The sequence below is a fragment of the Diuraphis noxia genome, unplaced genomic scaffold (genome assembly GCF_037042655.1).
Source record: "Diuraphis noxia isolate RWA-SAM2 unplaced genomic scaffold, SU_Dnox_SAM2 contig0003, whole genome shotgun sequence".
NCBI lineage: Eukaryota > Metazoa > Arthropoda > Insecta > Hemiptera > Aphididae > Diuraphis > Diuraphis noxia.
In genome coordinates, this window is record NW_028301713.1 from 59,990,764 (window position 1) to 60,016,036 (window position 25,273).

Here is a 25,273-nt window from a genome sequence, read left to right on the forward strand (position 1 = left end):
CTATGAATAATAAATAATATAATACAATACAATCATAATATTAATTAAGACTTATGTTTATCAGTTTATGTATTACCACTAAATACGGTATTAGGTTTTAGTTATAATATGTCCATTGTCCATGTAGATGTATGGTATATTCAATTATAATGCAGTTGAATTCAGTTAGCATACAGTAGGTTCATAATATTATAATATACGTGATAACATACAACTATATGAAGTATAATTATAAATAAATATACATATTATATTACAAATTTGATTTGACATTGAAAAGTGTAAAACTGTAAACCATATGGGTTCTAAAAATAAATATAGATTATTTGCTTACTAAAAATATAAAATATAAATATTATTGATAAAAGAATAATAAATAATAATATATAAATCAATGTAAGAATAATTGCGATTTTTTAATAAAAATATAGTAATAAAAAAATACAGTGAAAAAAAAAATTTTATATATCGGTATCTGCTATATGTAAATATATTATTTGAATGTAACATTTGTTCGATTTCTGAAAAAAATCAAACAAATAAATTGGGACTTTCTTTTGCCAATTTTACTGGAAGATTTTAACAAAGTCAAATAAATATTTTAGATAACTTAAAGTTTAGTGTTCAGGAAATCAATTTGTCGGAAAGAAAAACAGTTGATCAAGCTAAAAGCGATGATTGCCATAGAGAACGAAAATACTGCCAAATCAAAATATCGCTTAAAATTTCGATCGAGTATGTATAGTAAGAAACAATACTCCAAGGATAAATACGATTAAATACATTATACATAATGAAGTAATACACCAAAAACATCAGCAATGTCTTAAGACTATGTATATAACTTAAAATGACTACGGGGATATAGATAACTCCTTGACACAGACTTCTATCTATAGCAGAGAAGTCTGTGCTCCTTGACAACTGAATACGAGTATATTCAGATAATTTTTTTTTAAATTCATAAACAAAAACATTCTACAGCCCGCATCGAACCTAGATTTTTTATTTGATTTTAAATAATATAGTTTTTTAATAAAATGCAAATTAAAAAAAAAAAATAATAATAATAATATAGTGCAGTAAAATAATTTATAAAAACAGCTAAAAAATTGTCTTGTTTGGTTAATTCTACATGGCAGGCTCATTATTTACGTATAACGTGTATTTATGGACAAAATCACATTAGCACCGATTGCATAAAATTATATTAAAATATGTTTTAGATTCTGAACGAAGTGATGAATGTATTGATTTTACAATGATGTGTGTTTTTTTTTTTTTGTGTCTGTGTACAGCATAACTAGTCGAAATAATGCTTCGATTTCAAACTTTGGGGGTGGTTTCCGATGTAAAATTGAAGATCCTTGGTGCATTATACAGGTCAAAAGTAAACATTTTCCAACAGTTTTCAAAAAAATCGAGAAAAACAAAAAAAAAATGACAGAAAAACGGGAATTTTTACGCAAAATCAGTTATCGACCAAATCGATTTTTTTATATGGTTGTAATTCAAAAAATAATCACTTTAAATACTTGAAATTTTCACCAAATGTTTATGTTAGTGTTCTCTATATACAGTTTAATTTTAAAAAATTTTTGACTTTTTTTGAGTTATTTATAGACCACTGAAATTTACACTTTTTTTGAGAATTTTTTTTTGAAGTGTCGGTAAAAAAATGTTGGACGACCAAAAAAACTTGAAAAATTAATACAAGGTTCCTTATGAGTTTTTCTTATTGTAGCTAAAAAAAATTAAAAATCGTAAGTCACAATTTTTTTTAATAAGCTTTTATAGTTCAAAATTTTACGAAATCTGTCGAAAACGCGAAAATTTGCAAGTAATTTTGAAGTTGAAAAATCATAAAATTTTTTGCGTTTATAACTAAGGATTAAAAATACAACACTAAGTTCTCCATAAGTTTTCCTTCAAGTAGCTATAGAGAAAACTCGAAGTATCATTATAGAAAAAATTTTAAGTGCGTTTGAATTTTAAATTTTTACGAAATAGCGTAACGATAACGATTTATCCTGAAACGATTTTAAATATTTGTTATTATTCAAAAAGTATAAGTCCTAGATACTTGAAAATTTTACCAGTTATTAGGATTGGTATTTTCTTTACATGATTTAATTTTCAAAATATTTTGACTTTTTTTAAAATATTTATAGACAACTGAAATTTTCAATATTTCTGAAAATTTTTTTGGAAGGGTCGATAAAATTTTTTTGGCCCTATCAAAATACTTGAAAATTGAATACAAAGTTCCTCATAAGTTATTCTTATAGTAATCAAAAAATTATAAAAATACATAGGCACAATTTTTTTTATTAGCATTTGAAGTTCAAATATTGACTAAATACGTAAAAATTACGACAATGTTCAAATTATCTTAGATAGAAATTCATAAAAGTTTTTCTTTTTAAATCTAAGATTTGTGAATTTAATACAAGGCTCCTATCATATTTTTACAATAGCAGTTGAAAAATAAAAGAAATATATTGTCACAAATTTTTTTTATAAGATTTTACAGTTCAAATTTTGACTAAATACATAAAAATTACGGCAATGTTCAAATTATCTTAGATAGAAATTCATAAAAGTTTTTCTTTTTAATTCTAAGATTTGAGAATTTAATACAAGGCTCATAATATATTTTTACAATTGCAGTTGAAAAATAAAAGAAATATATTGTCACAAATTTTTTTTATAAGATTTTACAGTTCAAATTTTGACCAAATACATAAAAATTACGGCAATGTTCAAATTATGTTAGATAAAAATTCATAAAAGTTTTTTTTTTTAATTCTAAGATTTGAGAATTTAATACAAGGCTCATAATATACTTTTGCAATATCAATTGAAAAATAAAAGAAATATATAGCTATATTTTTTTTTTACATGCATTCAAATTTTAATTTTGACAACATACGTAAAAATCACGAAAATTCGTAAATTATTTTATTCTATAAATTCATAAAAAATTTTCCTTTTATACCTAAGATTTGAAAATTTAATACAAGGCTCCTTACAAGTTTTTCAATCTTTATCACAAAAAAAATGTCCATCGGAAATTCAAATTAAATTTTTATTAGCATTTGAATTTCAAATATTGACAAAAATTCGTCAAAACCATGAATATTTGCAAATTATTTCGTAGTTCAAAATTCATAATATTGTTTGTATTTATATCTAAGGTTATACAATTTAACACCAAGTTTTCCATAAGTTTTGCTTCAAATAGCTATAGAGAAAATTTGAAGTGTCATTATAGGAAAAATGTTTTAAGCGTTTGAGTTTTAAATTTTTATGAAATCGCGTAATGATAACGATTTATCCTCAAACCAGGTATTCGTATATCTATGATAATATAAGGTATTATGAATTATGATAACTACACTAATTAATTAACCGTGCCTTATGCAAAATGCGTCTTAATTGAAAAATAAAATATTTGTTTCAAAATAGAATATATGACAATATTTAAATATAATATATCCTAGACTGACAAATCATCTCCGTTCAGAATCGTTTTTCGTATACAATGATACCTATCATTGCATTCAAATTTAATCCCATCCATTACAGTAACCTACTGTACAGCAGAGCGACATCCACGACTTACCCGCTTTTTTTTACGTTAGGTTATTCCAGTTTTTGCATAGACGAAATGTATTTTGACGGACACAGCTTCATTTTTTGAAACGCATAACATAATATTAGCAAATTACAAATGGACAATGCAAATATAAATTATATATACCTGCAGAAATTTTTTTTTTTTTTGAGAGGTGGGAGTGGTTGGATACAATATAGTAAATAATTTAGCAATAATATAAAACAAAGAAAAATTGAGCCATCCTTGGACGTCTGGCAGATTAGTCGGCGTGGCGTGTGAAACATTGAAATTTATTATTTTGTATATAGAAAATATGCATGAAAATTGAAAGAATGGATTATTAAAGAAACAAACATAGCAAACTTTTTTAACAAAAACAATTCTCTATTTTAAAGGCTCATTATAGATGTTTCGCACGTGTGACTATATACACACGCTTTCCAAGCTTTCGGCACATGCGTGCGTCGCGCGTAGTGCCAATAGCATTTCGAGCGTTAACGTCACACTAACAAACAGTTTCACACGCCGCAGCATTAGATATTTCACATCAAAATAAAATATTTACAGTCACATAATTATTGTATATATTATAAAATGTGTTACGGGAGGAAGTGACCGATCGTCGCCATATGAAAGTATATCTAAAATTATTAACAAATACCTTTTAAAGAGGTGGTATAAGTTTTTATTTTTTATGTTGAGGGCAATTTAGTAATTTACCTTTTTTTTTAAAACATAATCTATAACCTAACGCACACTTTGATTTGTATCTTCAAAACTTTTCAACATTATAACGTAATTTATTTTTTTATTTTAAAGCTATTAGCCAGATGTGTTGGGTTAGTGTTTGAAATGAACTATCATGAAGAAATAAAACATTGGTTTAAGTTACTGTCAACTATGATCTTATCAGACAAGTCAACAGAAATGTGTAAAGCAGCAAGTATGGAAATGAAATCATACATACAAAACATTATGGATTATAGTTGAGAATGAAATTGAAAAGTTTAATGACCATCAAAATTACTCTCGTGGTAAAATCACTGATACTTCCTATTATGCCGAACGAAAGAAATCTGCGTTTTACCATGATTTTAAACAAATATTTGACAGAGTGAAAAAAAATAGTAAATATTCCCTCACAGAATCATGATCATCTATAGATGTTAACGGTATCTATTTAGAAGAGTATTTATTGTTACATTTCCTTATTGAAAATGTAACTCTGTGGACAAAAGTTATGTCTACTCTTATTCATCTACATAACCCGATATGAAGCTTAATGCTTTAGACAGGTTGAATTACAAATACCTAAGTGCATATGAGCCATAAAAAAAGGCTAACCGTGATGAGGACAATCTGCATTTAAATACACCAGAATCTTGGAGAAAGAAAAGAAAACGCCCAGCATTCTTGAGATACAATTATACAATTTTAGGCAAAAGTTATGGAGAAAACCAACAAAATTGTTATAACTATTACCAATGTTTACCTTGAAGTTTTCTCATACGAATCGACGTGTCAGGCCATTTTTTTTTTAGTCAGCGATTCGAGCATGAAAAACGCGTGACAAGCGTAAAAATGATGTGACACTTCGATTCGTATGAGAATTTTGCAAAAAATATACAACTTGAGTGTTAATTTTAACATTTAAGATAATGTTCTAAAAATAAGATGAATTAACCCAGATTTGGAAGATTGAAAAAAAATTTCTAAAAATCGTCATTGGGTCATCACACGACTGAGTACGTATATACTAGTTACGTCAACCATTTCAGAAACACCCTGTATATCAATAAAACTATAAAATAACAAAACTAAATAAACAATTATTTTGACCACAGTATGTACCAGATTGCTCGAATAATATGAACTTTTTTTGTGATATTTCCATCTTCAGATAATTTGTCTGTAAATATACACACATAAAATTACAATAAAATTTAATTTAATTTAATGTATTATATTTTATTGAAATTTTGTGTTATTACAAATTAGTTCCGGATTAATATTATAATAATACAATTATAAAAAAATTTATATTAGCCCTACTAAACTATTGATTTAAATAAGTACCTATAAATAATGGTTCGTCTATAGACACCATGGTTTGTGGTGGAGATAAAAAATTGCTTTTGAAATATGAATTACTACAGCTTACAGGGGCGTCATTTCAACATTTTATTGTTAGTGCCAACATTTTTGCACGCCATTTCAAATCATTACCAGTCTACTAGTTATTAAACAACTTTTTTCTTGGATAGGGGGAGGGTCGAGTGGGGATAAATACTGTTGTATATTTGTGTAATTTATCAGAGGCGCACAGAGATATTTTATAAGCACATGCAGTTAGAAAAAAGTTAGCCACCCACCCACCCAATTTTTTATTTATGAAAAATATTTTAACTTATTATTCACTGTAGCTTAATGAAATTAATTATTATAGATTATAGTTTATGTTATACCTACATTTATAAACATCCCTATGAAACCTGCAGTAATATACACCCTACCCCCTCGAGAACACATGCAATTGCATTACTTGCTAACATGCCTAAGTGCCACTGTAATTTATTTAATAAAAGGTAATTTATACTAGTATAAAAATATCATAATATTTTTACTATTTTTGCCGATCTACTTATGTGTAGGTGCTTTTAATGCATTTATATTGTGGATACCAGTGGTATTTATGCTTGGTAAATAAATGTATGGGTATAATTAAACATGTCAGCACAACACATTTTTTAAATACTAAATAAATATAAAATATAATATATAATACAACACTTGGATTTATCGGTGCTTAAAAAAAGTACACCCTGCACCCCTCTCCACAAAACGAAAATGACGCCCCTGAGTAACTATCCTATTGTTTACATGGTATATTTTAAAATATGAAACTATAAATAATATTTTCGAAAATATGCAGTGATATTGACTACAAATTCTAATTACTTTGTTACATGGAAATAAAACAATAATAATATTATTATATTACAATACACAGATTATAATAAATTAATGAGATACCAGAAAAAGTTTAAAATTGCCTGACAACCTCTTTGAAGCCCTCAGCCCTACTTATAACAACACCAATAAAATAATCACATTTTTAAAACAAATTTATATGTATAATCTAATTTAAGAATCTATTGTATAACTATATTTTACTATGTACTAAATACTTCATTTTGTTGCAAGTTAATAACCTTAGCAGTTGAAGCTGTACCATGAATTAAAATAAAAAAGTTAATTGATTAACTAATAACTGTCTTGGCTAATGCGTTAAATTTTTAAGAGTAACGTTCTATTGTTCTAATAACATAATATTGCTGATAATTAAAATTAAGTTGAATTTCAGCTGCCCCTAATAAATTTAGTAGATGCAACTTAATATAACTGGTATCAACCATCCTCTTATCAGTGGTATATGAGCTAACTATGACGGAGATATCTTCACAGGCATGCCTGGAGGTTGAGTTTGGATTTTGGAAGTGTTTATACTTTGTTTAACGTATAGGTAATGATTTAGTAATAGTAAATTGAATTTGTTTTGTCAATTGTTTTGTTTCGCTCGAACAGTTCACGCTTGACTGTCTCAAAATGGTCAACCCGATCGAAATACCTTTGAAGGATTCAGACGAGGTATGTAATGTTGTTACCTTATCTTTATGACTATATGTATCGCTCGGTTATACAAATCTAAATAGAATTTTAAATTTCATGAATTTTGGGTTCATAGTTCTGTTTCTAACAATTACCTTTAGGAATATTGTCGATATTTTCAATAATTTTTTTTTATATGATTTTATTTTTTAGTGGACTTTTTAATAATTTTTTTTGTATGATTTTATTTTTTAGAGGACTTTTTAATAAATACGATGTATTGTTCTTTAAGCCTAAAAAATAAAAACAATATTAATTCAACTTGTTAGGTTATTGTGATCAATGTCTTCATATATAAAAGTAATAATAATTGATACATAATGATTAATACTAAATTGTCAATATTTAGTTAAAACCACTCTTTCTTACCTAAATTATTAAATATTTTCTTTTTTACAAGCTACCTAGAGAAAAGTTCTGAAAACAATGTTTTGAAAGTCTTCAATTTAAAGGCTTGATGAATGAAATATACTTAAGGTTTTTATGATACAAAAAATAAATCCTCATAAGATTGTAATGATTACCTCATACTAATATGAACCTTCAATGCAGCAATTGTACAATTAGATTGTATAACTTTGAAATTTCGGTATTTTTAATTTATACCTACTTTTAATGCAATAATGAGTAATTTATGTTACATGTGGTGTAAGTATTATAGAAATTTGTGTATTAATTAATTCAAGAAAAGTTTGATAGAAAAATATTGGAAAAATGTATGTTATTCAAATAATATTAGAGGTAATATGAAATATCATCATTGTGAACCACAAATAAAATAAACTTTTTTTTACAATCAAATATTTATTCAGTTGTAATACCTAACTATTTTAGATTCTATGCGAAACAATGAATGTATTTGTTCTACAATGATATGTATATTTTTATATTTATTTATTTATTTAATTTTTTTTGTGTGTGTGTGTGTGTGTGTACATGATAAGTTCATGAATCATGCTTTGAATTTCAACTTTAGTAGCTTTTCTGATTAGTAAAGTGAATCTATTTAAAGCATTAGGGAGGTCAAAGTAATAGTAGTTTTCAACACGGTCAGGAAAAACCCAAAAAAAAAAAAAAAAAGGAAAATGGGAATTTTTATGCAAAAATGGGTTTTTGAAAAAAATCGATTTTTGATATTGGTGTAACTCTAAAACAAATTATGGTAGTAACATGAAATTTTCATTGAATGCTTAGATTGAAATTTTCTATACTTGATAACATTTTCTAAATATTTCAACTTTTTTAAAGTAATTCATAGATATTAGATATTATTCTTTTTTTTAGTTTTCTATTCTCTAATAGTCAATAAAATTGTATTTGTTGGGTAAAAAAACTTGAAAAAGTAATACAAGAGTCCCCATAATTTGATATAATAGTAGTTGGAAAATATTTAAAAACATAGGCACGTTTTTTTTTTTATCACCGTTTAAAGTAACTATTTTAGTTATAATGTTGTAATTTAAAAATATTATTCATCAGTACTTGGAATTTAGAGCATCTAAAATGGAATATTTATTTGATATTCTAATTAATTGTAAACAGTAACTTGCACTGAAAAGTTTTGTTGCGGGGGGGAGGTGTTTTTTAAGATCAGTTATTGATGAGTAGAACTTTTTTTATTAAACATTCAATTTTTTTCTATGAAAATTAGCTATAATCATTTTATTAAATAAAAATATTGATATACCAAAAAAATTACTATATTAAATCTAGTTTTCGTGAATTTATCATGTTAAGAATATCTCAGCAATTAATTTTTATATTATATTAATTATTTTAATTTGTTAGTATTATTTTTATTCTGCTTTAGCTGATTTTTCACTAACACAATGTTATATTATACTCTATTAAAGTATAATATGACAATTAACATTAAAATAGAATAAGTAGATAACCATACAAAAACCACATATTTTGGGGGGTGTTTGAACCCCCAAAACACCCTTCGTGTAGGTGCCTGATTGTTATAGTTCATGTTGTTAATGATTTATAGTAATACTTTATAGCAGTGGGGTATCAATGATTAAATTTTGAAGAGAGGACCCATTAGTCTAAAATAAAGTGATAATTTTTGTATTTGATAAAATGTACGATAAGTTGTTTCATGTAAGTAGGCCTTTACTTAGGCCAATTGAGGGGGGATGATGTCCCTTGTGCCTTCCTTAAATCCTTAACTGTTTTATAGTATATTGTTTATACTATGAGTGGCTGAGTTAGTTGGGTATATAATGAATCTGATCTGTTTAATTTGGAATTTATTTCAAAGGTACCTTCCTTTTTTTTTGAAATAATAACAATGTAATTAGTATTTTAAAAAATATCCTAGTCTGACAAACCTTCTCTGCAGTTCTACAAAATTCATTGTTGAGTAATAAACCAACTGTAAAAATTGTAAAAAAAAATTATTTTAATTTAATTTTAATTATTTTTGTTCAGTGTTTACATACTCCATATTCCATATTGCTTGTAAAATTACTAATTACAATAGTTAATTTTTTATATTGCCATAAGATATTTAATAAATATCTAATTAAAAATAAAAAATTCTAATTTTTTTAGGTTATTGAAATACAACTAGACAAGTTGCCAGAGTATGATGAAGTACTTGGTATTTTAAAGTCTGAACATTCAAATCTACATATATGGGTCAATTTAGCTGTATGTCTTGTTTAATAACTTAACTTATTGGAATATGAATGTCGAATAATGTTATTTTTATTACATATTTTAGTTGGAGTATTATAAAAGAGGCAATTCAGCTGCTTTAGTTAGGTTGCTGGAGTCATCGCGTAGTAATGCTAGTTTAGAATATAAAGATAGCGATAAGGATCAAATGAGAGCTCTAGATATGTTAGCAGCATATTATGTTCAAACAGCTAATCGAGAAAAAAGTAAAGATAAACGTCGTGAACTTTTTACCAAAGCTACACAGCTTTATACAACAGCAGATAAAATTATTATGTATGATACGGTAAGACGTAAGAATATGGTTATAATTTGTATCTTGTATTTTAATGTTTTCAAAATTTAATTTAATGTTTTCCAAATTTGTAGAATCATTTGTTGGGCCGTGCTTTCTTTTGCTTATTAGAAGGTGATAAGATTGAACAAGCTGATGCTCAGTTCAACTTTGTATTGAATCAGTCATCTAATAATATACCAGCTCAATTAGGTAAAGCATGTATTGCATTCAACAGAAAGGACTACAGAGGAGCTCTAGCGTATTATAAAAAAGCATTGCGCTCTAACCCTCAGTGTCCAGCTGATGTCCGACTAGGCATGGCACATTGTTTTTTGAAACTAGGAAACATAGAAAAGGCTCGATTAGCATTTGAACGTGCCTTACAATTAGACTCCAAGTGTGTTGGTGCATTAGTAGGTCTTGCCATCATGAAGTTAAATGGTGAAAATCCTGGTGACATTAAATTAGGTGTAAATATGTTGTCAAAAGCATATACTATTGATACAACCAACCCAATGGTGTTAAATCATTTATCCAATCATTTTTTCTTTAAAAAAGATTATACCAAGTCTGAATTACTCGCTAGACATGCCTTACAAAACACAGAAAATGAAGCTATGAGAGCTGAAAGTTGTTATCAAATGGCTAGAGCTTTTCATGTGCAGGTAATACGAGTTATTTTTTAGTAATACTATTTTGTATAATATTAATATGATAAAACTTTTAGAACAATTATGATCAAGCATTTCAATATTATTATCAAGCAACCCAGTTTGCCCCAGTTACATTTGTACTACCACATTATGGCCTTGGTCAAATGTATATCTATGGTGGCGATATGGAAAATGTAATACTTATTCATAGCATTTTTTCTTTATATTAATATTTATTTAGATGCATTTTTAAAAATTCATTTAGGCAGCTCAGTGTTTTGAAAAAGTGCTTAAAGCTCATCCAGGCAATTATGAGGCTATGAAAATTCTTGGTTCATTGTATGCTGATTCGAAAAATCAACAGAAAAGAGATATTGCAAAAAGTCATTTAAAAAAAGTATGTAATTTAAAAATGAAAAAAATAAATGCAAAACTTTATTTACTATTTTATGACCTTAGGTGACAGAACATTTCCCAGATGATGTAGAAGCTTGGGTAGAATTAGCTCAAATATTAGAGCAATCAGATTTACAAGCATCACTATCTGCATATGATAAAGCTATGGTTTTAATGCGCAACAGTTCTAATAATTATATTCCACCTGAAATACTGAATAATGTAGCTGCATTAAATTATAGGTATAAATTTATTTCAAAGTTAAAATAATAATTACTATGGCAAAGGACTTGTAGCTCTAAAAAAGCTCTAAATATGCAAGCATTTATGCACTAAAAAAAACCCCATAATATGCAATTAAAATGTGCATTTAAAATTTTTTTCTATCCTAATCGAATAAAAGCCCGCATGGTGTACACACGTATTTGTGGTGGTGATGTCGTAGGTATACTGTACGTTAAAATTGTTATCGCTTCTGAGAAATTTTTGAGCCCGAGCACAGTCAAAAACCATATTAAACGACAAAAACTAAAAATAAATACATTTTTTATCAAAACATTTTAACTGTATTGTTGGAAATAAATATGTTGCTGGAAAAAATGATTCTAGTATAATAATACGTCTCAAAAAATATAAAATAGCGTACAAAAGTGTAAAATGTGCCCTACAAACCAAAAAAACGTAAAATATGCATTTATATGCACAATAAAATTTCAAAACTAGCTTTGTGGAAGCATAAAACTTATTTGTTTCACACTCTGCTATTTTTGTGACTGTGCAAAAAAAATATGCAAATGCTGCAAGTCCTCTGCCCTAATAATTACATACAAATTTAATTAATTATTTATAATTAAAGGCTAAAAAATATGGACGAATCTCGTTCTAAGCTTGAAGAATCTTTGAGTTTGTCAAAAAAAATGGTTGAAGCTGACCCACAGCATTATAACTCTATTGCTGTAACAACAACGTACAATTTAGCAAGGATTTTTGAAGCACAATGTCAGTTTCAGAAGGCAGAAACATTATACAAAGATATTCTCAAGGAGCATCCTAATTATATTGATTGTACACAAACTATTTAATTTACTTTTTTAGTATGATTATTATTATAACCTATTAACTTATAGGTTACTTACGTTTGGGTTGTATGGCTCGAGATCGTAACCAAATTTATGAAGCTTCTGATTGGTTTAAAGAAGCATTGCGTATAGACAATGAACATCCTGATGCCTGGTCACTTCTTGGAAACTTGCATTTAGCAAAAATGGAATGGGGTCCTGGGCAAAAAAAATTTGAACGTGTGTTAAAAGTATGTCAACATAAAGCTTGTATATAATCCAAATATAATAATTTTGATTGTTTTAAGAACCCATCAACATTAAATGATTCATACTCATTAATTGCTCTGGGAAATGTTTGGTTGCAAACTTTACATCAACCAACTAGAAATAAGGACCAGGAAAAAAGACATCAAGATTTAGCATTACAGTTTTTTACAAAAGTATTGAAAAATGATCCACGGAACATTTGGGCAGCTAATGGAATTGGTTAGTGAATATAAAATTATGTGTAGTTAGATTAGTAACTAGGATATTATTGAGTTTTATTTAGGCTATGGTGTAATAAGACATAAATATTCCAACTCCATACACAAAGTTCTTTTTAAAATGATTAGTATTTCATTTCATTGTATTATAATGATACAAATTAGTGAAATTGTTATTCAATAATTATTTGGATATATTAATAATACATTTACAAGGATAAATTTACAATAAAAAATCTGACAAACATGCAATGGCATGCCCAGTAGTTGGTGTGTTTGGGGTTTACCGCTTCCCGTCATTCTCGATAAATCCCATTATTGTGTCTGGTATTACCACTACAATTAATTTATATGTAAAATTAGTAATAAAATCCTTCTAAATGTGGTGTTTTATTCATAAGAATCAAAAATTTAATTTTAAATTTGTTTTTGTCTATATTCATAAATGTAATGAATAATTAAACTTAAATAAATTTTCAATGTAAACATTTTTTTGGGAAAATGTCTCTTTATAGATTTTTATGCTCAATGATCAATATGCTCTAATATGTAAAAATTATACTGAATATAAATTTGTGTATTAAGGTTGTGTTATGGCACATAAGCATTGTATAAATGAGGCAAGAGATATATTTGCTCAAGTAAGGGAAGCTACTGCTGATTTTTGTGACGTCTGGTTGAATATTGCACATATATATATCGAACAAAAACAGTATATTAGTGCTATTCAAATGGTATGTTGGAATTTTCTAGATTGTAAGTCAAATATTAAATGTGATTACATATTTATGAAACATTTTGTAGTATGAAAATTGTATGAAGAAGTTTTTTAAACATGATAGTGTTGAAGTACTTCAATATCTAGGGCGTGCATACTTCAGAGCGGGAAAGTTAAAAGAAGCAAAAACTGTATTTTTAAAAGTGGGTAAACAGAATTTTTTGTTATAATATAAGCTAATGCAGTCACATAAAATGTTTATTTTATGTTAGGCTCGAAGGGTTGCTCCTCAGGATACAGTTATAATTTACAATATTGCTTTTGTGTTACAAAAACTAGCAGCTCAAATACTGAAAGATGAAAAATCAAACTTGAAAGATGTACTGAAAGCTGTACATGAACTTGGATTATCGCATAAGTATAATTATTGGATTTATAAAAACATTATCGTCGAGTTGTAATTTATAATATGTATTTTTCTCAGATACTTTCAATATTTGTCTGTTCATGGTGATCGTATGAGATATGATGTTAGTCTGGCTGATATTGAAGCTAAACAGTGTCAAGATTTGCTGTCTCAAGCCCAGTACCATGTGGCAAGAGCACGTAAAATGGATAACGATGAACGTGAAATGCGTCGTAAACAGGAAGAGGAACGAGAATTATTGCGAGTCAAACAAATTGAAGAGCAAACTAAAGCATTACTTAAACAAGAAGAACAAAGAAAAGAAATGTTGTTAAAACGCCAAGAATATAGAGAAAAAACAAAGAATGCACTAGTATTTGACCCAGTTTTAGAAAAACCTAAGGGTAAAGGAAAACGTCGTGAAAACTATGGTTCAGATTCTGGTGGAAGTATTGCATCTGAACCTGGTGGCAATAGAAGTCCTAGACATACAAAATCTACCAAATCGAGGAAAAGGTAATCCATTTTGTGAATTGGTTTTTATTGCATTAATTATTTACATATGATAATAATTGTATTAAATTATAATCATTTGTCCATCTTCAATTCAACAATTAGGTTATGAATTTACACACACATCACTTCCAAATTAAATAAAACTCTAATCCTACTATATATTTACTTTATTTAATAAATGCTTATTTTATATTGTTGTCACTGTTACTTGTGCCAAGTACAGAGCTAAACAACCTAAATCTTTAGTAGTAGATTTTGAGTCCATGTTAAAAAATATCTACAAGTATTCAATTAAATAATATTTTTATAATAGTTGAATAAAAATATATTATTTATTATTTTAATGCAGTGGTGGTACTGGTGGTGATAAAGAAAAGAAAAAAAGAGGTGGATCTAAACGAAGGAGAGATAGTGTTGGATCAGGAGGATCTGGTGGAAGTGATAGAATTGCATCAAAGAAAGGGCGTTCAGTAAGTTTTTCATTTAAATTTGTACATAAACAAAACAGATTAATAGCTAAAACATTTTGTGTTTAGTCTACAAGTAATAAGAAAGGACCCATGTTATCATCTAAACAGAAACTTAGAGTTGTATCTAAAGCAACTATATCTACTAGTGAGGATGATAGTAGTGACGGTGAAGTAAAAAAACGAATTTCTGGACAGTTAGTATATAACATTCTTATTAATCAAATTACAGTTGTAAAATATTTGTTATGTATAATATTAAAAATTTTTTTTTCAGTAGTTCAAAGAATGTTGGATCACGTTCAAGGTAAGTACTATTAGTTTCTTACATGATATCTTTTGTACAAAAGATTTTCTACATCACCACAATAATTAATTTTATTATAATTTATAGCTCTGAGTCTCGTTCACGTTCCGGCAGCCGTAAATCTAGAAGTCCATCAAGATCACGATCTGGTTCACGTAGATCTAGATCAAAATCTAAAAGTGTTTCACACAGTCGTTCAAGATCACGTTCGGGTAGTAAATCTCGATCTGGTAGCCGTTCACATTCTGGTAGTCGATCACGTTCTGGAAGTCATTCACCTTCACGTAGTCGATCAAGGTCTAATAGCCGATCTAGGTCGCGCTCTGTGTCTGGTTCCAAATCGCGCTCACAATCTCGTAGTAAATCTAAGTCAGTATCAAGATCACCAGCACCATCAAAGTCTGGTAGTCATTCTGCTTCAAATTCACCAGCTCATTCAAGAAGTAGATCTGCATCTAATTCTCACTCCAAATCTGACAGCAGATCTCCTTCTAGATCTAGGTAAATATAAATTTTTATGGTTCATTGATCACATTGGTACATTGGTCTATGTTTTTGACCAATCTAGCACACCTACCTACTGTAGTTCTCATTATATCATTGGTCGTAATAATTTTGGTACAAATATTTTTAATATATGAATATTGTACAATAATACACATAATCATACCACTTATTAAACCTAACACTTAGTAGTTAAGTTATAAATTCTAAGTCATTATTCAAAAATCAAAAATAATTATTTCAACTTAATTAGTTTTTAAAATATAATATTAGTATTATTAATGTGAATAGCCAATAAGAAGCTGAAAACTGAATAATAGACTGAGCTTAAAGAAGAATGTGCGTATTAGTAAAAATGTGATCATACCTATCTATTTAGTCATGGTATAAATCATGTCTTAACATAAAATTTATATATTTCCATATTTTTTTTTAATAATTATTTATTTTGTAGAAAATCAATGCAAATATGTTATTGTACTTAAGTTTTTAGTTAAATTTCTCGTATTGTAAATACTCTTGTGAAGCTTTTATTTCATCAATGTCGATTTTTTACTTTCTTTTCAGTAATCGACATTTTTTTAAATCCCTGAATTGATTTCTATTTTTGAGATTTTGCTAAAGTATACATTTTTGATCAGTTTATTAAAACTCAAAAGGCTATATCTTTTACTAAATATTAATTTATAGATAACTAATTATTCATTATTTAAAATCTGGATTGTATAACTTTATAGTAGTATGTTGAATAGCAAAAAAGACATATTTAATTTACAATTATTTTTATTTTCAGAAGCAGATCAGGTTCTAGATCTGGCTCAGCTTCTCCAGTTACATGATTAAACCGTACAATTAATAGGTCTTATATTACTTTAATTTTTTGTTGACATATGTAATTTTATTAATAATGAATGACAATTGAAATGTAATTTTATCATAAAATAGTTTATATTTTTAAACCTGCATTTTTAAAATGATTGCATAGCCAATATTTTACTTTGTATAAATACTTAGCAAAAATATTATTTACTTATATATTTTTAATTGTATAGATATATTTATCGAAAAATACAAATGTCATTGTAAAGATTAAATAAAAAATCAAGTTTATGTAGTTTTAGAATTAAGTTTTACAGCAGTTTTATTTTTGATTTATTTATCATTAAAAATAAAACACAAAAATTAAATTTTTATGTTATTAACAACTAACAAGTAATAGTTGTCACTTTTTTGGGCTATTTTATTTTTACTCAGATTCTCTGTAATATAATTTTTAAAAAGGGGTTTTTTTTAGTTATACTCTTTTGTCGCTAATAACAATTTTCTGTTACATTCAATATAGTATTAACTCTTTGTTGTTTGTCTATTTGACAATGATTAAGTGGATATTAACAGACTGAATAGGGAAATAATTGTTGTTAATGTAAAAATGTAATAAATAATAATACTTCATTTTTTTATTGATTTATTTAATGTTTTGTTTTGGTATTATTTATGCTCTGGCCTCTAATGATATTTCTTAATATCCTCATTGCTCTATGGCTCAGCTTTAAGATTCTAAGAGGAATGATGAATGTGTTAATTTTACAATGATATGGGTTTATTAATTATTTACTATTTTTTTTGTGTATGTGTATACAGTAAGTAGTTAACATAATGCTTTGATTTTTACCTTCATTAGCTTTTCTGATGAGAAAGTGAACCTAGTTAATACATTGAGGAGGTACAAATTCTTAGTAGTTCAAAAGCACCAGGAAAAAAAAAATTAAGAAAAAATAGACATTTTAACTCAAAATCGGTTTTTGACCAAATCGATTTTGGACTTTGGTGTAACTATAACACAAATTAACGTAGACAAGTACATAATGGTTTCACTGAATGCTTAAATTAGCATTTGTCATATGCCATAACATTTTTAAAATATTTTAACTTATTTTAAGCTGTTTACAGACACTATCAGCTTTCAATTTTTTAGTTTTTTTTCCCTATAAATGTCAGTAAAATAATTATATAGTTTTTACTTTCAGCAAGGCTTAGGTACTACTATTTTTTTTTGAAAATTTACTAACGCTTTTGCAATAAAGAATTTCTGATTGTTGCTTAGTACTTATATATTAAAGAAACTTTTTATTAAGTTCATATTCCTTCTCTAAATTTCTAGTTTGCCAAAATTGAATTCAAATAATATTGATATTTTAAACCATAAAAAAGAAAGTTATATAACAAATCATAATACTATTGATTCAATATTGTATAACATGTTTAAAGTCATGCAATTATATAATCAATAGGTATATTATATTAAATTTAAGTCGAAAAAAATATTGACAGATAAGTGTTATATATATATTAAAATAGAAAATTTTCATTTCGAATGCGATTTTCAAGCCTTTGCTTCAGTACATATATAGTATAGCTGAAATCAAATGGATATTATAGGAGTTAACCAAGAGAAACCGGTTACATTTTAACATACATTGAAATTAATAAATTAATAGCCTACCTAGTTATAAGTAAAAACAAAAAACATATTATAGAAAATGTATAATTGTATTAATAAATTGTAAGTATTTCAACGAAATAAAAATATAATGTCAACCATAATGAATAATAATTATTAATTACATAATAGCTGGTAATATAAAAACAATTTTTTTAACAACTCTATTTTTGAACGATAAATTCAGCAATAATATTATACTGATAGGTGTTATAATATTTAATGTATAAGTATATTATTATAAAAATTTAAATTCAACATAGGTATGTATTATGGTTTTTACAATGTAAATAATAGTAATATTATATAATATAAACGTATACCAATAGCTACTGTCGTTGTAATAATAATAATTATATAACAATAAAATAAAATAATTAACACCACGCAAGACGCGATGTGATTAAACTTTGAATCTGCCAAAGACGACGCGTATTACTCGTAAATGTTGAACTGTACGAATCGGGAGAAAATATATCGATTACAGTCTTTAAATGTTACAATTTACAACAAAACTAAATTAAAATAGTATTTTAAATGTCTTGCTCAATATTATGTATTTAGTACACCTACAATATTAGTATAATAATATAATATTATTACTTATATTCGAATGTATGAATGTTACGGGCAATTACCTATATATAGACGTAATTTAATCTCTGATTGGCTGATGGGGAGGGGTGCAAAGGTCCTTAGATATTTCTACAGCGCATTCCCCATCCCCTTCCAATATATATATATATATATTGGATAATAATCGTGACGAAAACGTTTTTATTTCATTTGGTTAATGATTGACCAATTCGATGAATTTAAGACGAGGAATCAAAACGAAGTTAGTGCCGCCATCGCTTTACTCGTGGGGAGGGGGTGAGAAGGAGGATCTGATGCAATTTATTATGTTGTAATATGAACGCCACGAACAAATTAACATCACATAAAACATGATATTAACATTGGGAACAGCCCGGAATCGTTGAAATCAAATTAGTATGCAGTTCAGGCCCTATTTTGTGTGTACCTGCACGACACACAATGTATATGTGTGCACTTCGGCCTACCAAATAAAAATTACTAATATCCAGCTAGGTACTAGTAAATATGTATTCCGATAATATAAAATACACAACATGACGTGTTCGTGACCGGTCGACAGCGTTATTAAATAATAATATAATATGTACCACAAATCCGTACGAAATTGTAACCAAACGGTTTGGATTGTTTGAGTTGGTATTGTACATTTTCATTCGTAATGTGTACCAACGTTCGTGGCTCATAGACCGTTAGTTGTGAGGGGGGGATAAGACTTCTAAGTCTATTTTACGTTTGATGAACATTTTATTATTTTTTTAATACTTGTAATACTGAACCGATCAGTGGCGTACCCAGGGGGGGGCTTAGGGGGCTTCAGCCCCTCCCATTGGCCATGTTTTGGAATACATTTTATATTAAAAAAGACAAAGTACAAACCATGATATTTCTAAAAAACGGTATTGAATACAACGTATTATCTTTAGTAACAATGACCTAGTATAAGCAAAGCATAAACGTTGTGTTTATTATGGTACCGAATACCGATATAGATTTAGCCCCCCCCCCCCCCATTCGAAAATCCTGGGTACGCCACTGGAACCGATGATTCCGGAAATAAAAATATTTCAATTACATAGGTGTTCAATACGAATTAACTTGCATGAGTTGACAGATTTTGATCATTACTATTGCAGAAATGTGCATTTGGAATGTGTAGATTATAAACAAATATACCTAGATACTATTATTTATTTATTTTATTATTTATTATTCTATTTTCCGTTTTAGTTAAAACTTACACTAATATATAAAATAAAATGATATATCTAAATATCTACCACTTTTGAGCTCATGCTTATGTTGATGGTAGGAGAGAAGTATTATATATGAACCCCGTGGCCCGTACCCATCACTGATCAGTGTCATCTCCCATCGTTGATTAGATTTATCATAAATCAATAATGCTTTATTACTTATATTTTATTGCACTATTATATTATGAAATATTTTTGATAAAAAGTATGGAAATATTTATAACAGTAGTATATATTGCTATACCTTCCGGATTCTTATTTATACCTAGGTATACGGCTTAGGTATGGATTGCTTGCCTAAATGTGAGCTTTATTTAAAAACATTTGACCCTCCACACCACCCCCAAGACCCTAAGACTTCTACTTAATCCGCCTAATATGCCTACACTACAAGGTTTAAATGTATTGTAAGTTAGGTATAAAAGACTGAAGAATTAAAATCAAATTTTTAAACAGGTACCTATTCAAAGTTCGAGTAAAAAATTATTCACATTGTTATAACTGACATCTAGATTTATTTTGAATAGCGCCGACACTAGACACTATTAAATTAATACATTGGAGTATTAGACTGTAGCCTGTAGGTATATAATATACTTTATTATTATATTTTGATGTTATATTATGTATAAATGTAATAACAATAATAGTAATAATAATAATAAAATAACGAATAACATGATTAACAATATATAATAACTAGTAAATAAAAGCAAATATTATAAATAATATGCACATCATTGGATAACATGCCTATATTATATAAAGTATCCTGGTAAATTGTCAATGCAGATGAGATTAGGAAAATATAACAATAATAATAATAATATATTTAGTGTCCCCGTCAATAACTATTATATGCAAGTAGGTATTAACATTCTCCTTTCTAATTTTTTTTTTTTTTTAATACGGTTGCTGCAGGACAATGCAAATTGCTTTATTGCAGGAGAGCCTCGATCAATATTATTATAAGGTTCTTAGTGTTTATATAGCCCAAAGTCGGAATAAAACTACATTATCGAGTTAGGTACTCAACCACACGTGGTGACAAGTAATCGCACATTCTGTTGCACTAACAGGTAATACGTGTAAATATATTAAAATAATTCGAACATAATCGAAATATCATCACAATATTATATGGCCATATGGATATCTATATTAAATTCTTGTTCGACTTAGAAAACGTAGTCGGCGCCGATCGGTTTTCGTCAGTCCGCAATAAGGCAACACCCGCTTGTCGCACCTACCCAGTCATTAAAGTTCAATAATTATCTGTATAATATACCTGCAGCCGCGTAGTATTGTCACGCCCCTGCGCACACAAGTCGGTCGCCGATTACGTCTCTTAAGTTGAACAGAATATTACAAATTTTCTCAATCACCTGCTATCCAGACGACTATTATATATTATGTGAGCGTCCAAGTCTGAGGGCGGACTGTAAGTGAGTGCACCGCGAGGAAGGAAGAGTAACGAACAAACACACCCCCTCCCCTACAGCCATCACCGTGTAGATAAAACGACGGTCGACGATTACCGATGAGCGAGGCGATCGGTGGCGGCGGCCACTTGACCAACGTCGATGGTCTGCACCCTGGCGCTGTCACCGGGCAACAGACTCAGCTTCTCGGGCTCAGTGTCCGGCATGATGATGCACATGAACGTCTTGCCGGACGCCCTGTCCCGCGGGTACACCGTGACCGGCGTGAACGTTGCGTCCGGGCCTCCGTCCACGTAATCGCACAGCTTCCGGTACACGTCCGGGAACTGGTGCCGGAGCTCGACGCCTCTCTGGCAGAGGTGTTGCTGCACGTTTGCGAAGCACACGCGGCGTGATGTGCGCACGTCCCGCTGGTCACGTCCCGGCAACGAGGTCAGTATCAGAGTGTCCGGACCTGCACCGACGGCGCCGGCGTCGTCCGCGGCCGGTTCAGAGGCTTCGGCGGCCGCAGACTGCGGAGCGGCGGCGACGCGCAGACTCTTGTGCAGGTGCATCTTGACGCACTTGTACACCACGTGCCGCTCCCATTGCACCGGTCCCGGGCCCGGCACTTCGCTCAACACGCACACAGACACGTGCAGCACGTACCGCGTGTCCGGGTTGTACGTCTTGCACAGCTGTTCTAGCGCCTCCAGTTCCGGGTCGATGTCGGTGCACTTGGCGTACACCGGTTCGCACTGCAAATCGTCGCCGCCGCTCCGCACGAACTTGTCGGCCAGCTCGACGCCCGAGAAATAGCATTTGACCGCCCCGCGGCCGTGCGTCAGGTAACCGCGCCGGGCGATCGTCGACATCCGCTCGGCGCACCGGTCGTTGGCCCGGATCGCGTCCACGACGGACGGGCACAGTACGGCCGTGCGCCGGTTCAGGCACGTTTTCCTGTGGTTCTGCCAGTGCGCGCGCCGGCAGCGCTTCGAGCAGTACATGTGATTGCAGTTGTGGCACATCTTGTACGTGCGCCGGGCCTCGGAAACGGTGGCCGACAGCTGACACTCCGAGTACCGGCAACGGATCGATGCGGCCGAACCACAGGGCAGAGGGCCCGCCGCTTGATGCTGATCTTTTGCAGTCGGCGTTGCTGCTTGTGCCACAGCCGACGTGTTACCTGAAACTGTGTACGCATCGCGCGCACGCACAATTCGACACAAGTTCGATTAATGACATCTATAAAGATATTATATTTTGTTTCTATATATAAGTATATATAGACTCAGGGATGGGTTCTCAAACTCTCCGCTACTAAAACTATACACCTCGGAGATGTTCGAGACCGAATAGATCGATGCAAGTTCAAAAAATCCTGGTTCGACTGCAACTTCTTTATTTTTTTTTTAAGCAAGTATAATATTACAATAATAATTGTTTTATGGTTCGATTTTATAAGTTCCATATAAAGTCTATGAGTTTAAACAGTTCAAAAGAATTAAATCCGAGTTTGGATTCAAAACGTTTTTTAAACACTCGTGTTCAACCCATCCCTAGTTTTTTTTTCTCAAAACAGTTTCTAAAACGATACTAGCACATGAACACGACTAAAAACTAAACAACTAAAATAATGCATCTATTATAAATGATAACAATAAAATATTCGTATTGCACGAATTATAGGTATAGATTGGTATAGGTATAGGTAAGTCTACAATATTATAATATACTATACATCAAACACAAAACGATCACACGGCAACTACGGTTGAAAGATAAATAAAAGCTATAATGGGGGAGTGGTGTGGGGGGATGTAAAATTATATATATATATTATAATATATTATTTTGATTTTGTCTTCGTTGCGATTTCTATACAAACGCATTTTTGTCACACTTACACATTGGCCGTACCTGAAGCAGCGTAGGGCCTTCGTCTGAAGTCCCCACCGCCGCTTTCGTGGGCATCGTTACCGCGATGCTGTTGGTGGGTTAGGTGATGATGGTGGTGATACCTATCGTTATTTGTGGTCGTCCCCTGGAACTGCAACCCTAACAACGAGTTTAGGACGTCGTCCATGGTCGTCGAATCGGGACTCGGCCGATCTGCAATAATTATTCGTGCCGAAAAGTGAATTCTCAACATCCGATAAAGAAATTAAAAAAAAAAAAAAAACTTTCTCAATATAACAATAATTATATGGTCAACATTAATATTTCAATGAAAGAAATGATAAAGCTCAATAATTTACAGCAGGTTGAAAACAATGTATAATGCATATGGCGCGATGAAATAATAATAATCGCGTTGAGAAAACACATGCACGAAATGGCAGTATAGAATATAAAATGCGCTATCAACTATTTGGTTGTTTCGTATCTATTATAGGTACCTAAACACGATTTAGGAAATATTATAAATTAAAAACATGAAACACTTGGAAAATTTAATTTTGCTTTGTGTATGCAATTTATTTTTTAAACATTTAAAATTGTAAACAAAATACACTATTTATTATTGTCTTATAGTTATCAATTGTTTATTTTTGGGAAAATAGGCGCGGCTTACATTTACTATACATAATAATATAATGTACATATTAAATAAAAAAAATACATATAATAAAATAATTTGTAATATTATAATACCTATATCATAACGTAATTATAAAACATAGTAATAGATGTTGAGTATATAGTGAACAAAATATTTATTAGAAAGAACAAATAAAACTATTATTCTATCATAATACATAGTCTTACTGGCAATATCAAAATTTAAAAAGTTACGTTTAGTGTAATTTTTGATTATCTTAAAAACAACAATTATTAGTTAAATTGTTGGAGGGGATAAATTATTTGAAAACAAATGAATATTTTATTGAGTTATATGTGAAATGTCAAATTTCAGTCATAAAATTTGGTTATTTTTACCTAAGCATTAAAGTGTAAAAAATCATTAATTATAATAATATAATTATGATGAATAAGATTGAAATAGGATTACTTAAAAAATAAATTATTAATATTGTCCATCATGGTATGTAAAAAAATGTCAATGTAAATTTATATAAATGTTGGTTTTATAGATCCAAATATTCAGAATTGTTATTACTTATTACTGTTATTAGTAAAAGAAAAATTCAATTAATAATATAAATTAAATTGGATTCATAGTATATTGATCATATATTAAATATTTTTGGGTTGAAACTTAACTTTGAAGTTTGAGTAACTAATATTGAGTTCACTCGCCAGAAAATGATTACATCATGTTTTAATTTGAATTTTTTTTTTATAATTACACTAAAACTAGTTTATTGTTAAACAGTTAAACCATATATATTTATTTATATGTATAAAACATAAAAGTAATGTAATACAATACATTTTGCTAGTAACATTAAAAAGCATCATATATATATATATATATAATAAATAAAATATATAAATAATTATCAATTTTGTAAATCAAATACAATTAAAAGTTTATGATAAATAAATATTTGTATACAACAATATTTTTAAATTTCAACTGAAATGATGATAGTTTGCAGCACCGATGGAGGATATGAGATAGATTAAAAGGTCATCTTTATAATATTATCTTATCTCAAATTTTATTTATTATTAAATATTAAATTATGAATAAACATTATGAAAAAATTTAACACATAAGTATGAACTATGATTTGAGAAATAAAAAATTTAATGTTAGAATCCCTAAAAT

General features: G+C 29.2%; 2 protein-coding genes and 1 pseudogene across 4 annotated transcripts in view; 2 read left to right on the top strand and 1 right to left on the bottom strand.

The window, feature by feature from the left end:
- The first annotated feature begins 4,248 nt into the window (after positions 1-4,248).
- LOC149057614 (uncharacterized) lies at positions 4,249-4,988 on the top strand (annotated as a pseudogene).
- Positions 4,989-7,092: 2,104 nt separating this feature from the next.
- Ctr9 (RNA polymerase-associated protein Ctr9) lies at positions 7,093-17,231 on the top strand. 2 transcript variants are annotated; one of them, XM_015517308.2, is made up of 19 exons: positions 7,093-7,267; positions 9,848-9,946; positions 10,020-10,259; positions 10,343-10,915; positions 10,978-11,097; positions 11,169-11,300; positions 11,363-11,541; positions 12,156-12,364; positions 12,427-12,608; positions 12,666-12,846; positions 13,431-13,579; positions 13,650-13,766; positions 13,836-13,981; positions 14,048-14,485; positions 14,835-14,955; positions 15,022-15,149; positions 15,233-15,259; positions 15,347-15,760; positions 16,557-17,231. In XM_015517308.2, the coding sequence occupies exons 1-19, from the start codon at positions 7,226-7,228 to the stop codon at positions 16,600-16,602; spliced, it is 3,543 nt and encodes a 1,180-aa protein (XP_015372794.2). In that variant the 5' UTR covers positions 7,093-7,225; the 3' UTR covers positions 16,603-17,231. The 2 variants fall into 2 exon arrangements, with proteins under 2 accessions (XP_015372794.2, XP_015372793.2); XM_015517307.2 differs by having other exon boundaries at positions 7,094-7,267; positions 15,230-15,259.
- A 747-nt stretch (positions 17,232-17,978) lies between these two features.
- LOC107168039 (uncharacterized) overlaps positions 17,979-25,273 on the bottom strand; it is a 41,411-nt gene continuing 34,116 nt past the window's right edge. Inside the window, exons 9-10 of one of the 2 annotated variants that reach the window (XM_089224556.1) lie at positions 23,458-23,649; positions 17,979-22,729 (exon numbers count right to left, since the gene is read on the bottom strand). In XM_089224556.1, coding sequence (XP_089080682.1) covers positions 21,651-22,729; positions 23,458-23,649 — 1,271 coding nt within the window. In that variant the 3' untranslated portion in view covers positions 17,979-21,650. The remainder of the gene's footprint in view (positions 22,730-23,457; positions 23,650-25,273) is intronic. The other variant, XM_089224557.1, reaches the window with a different exon arrangement.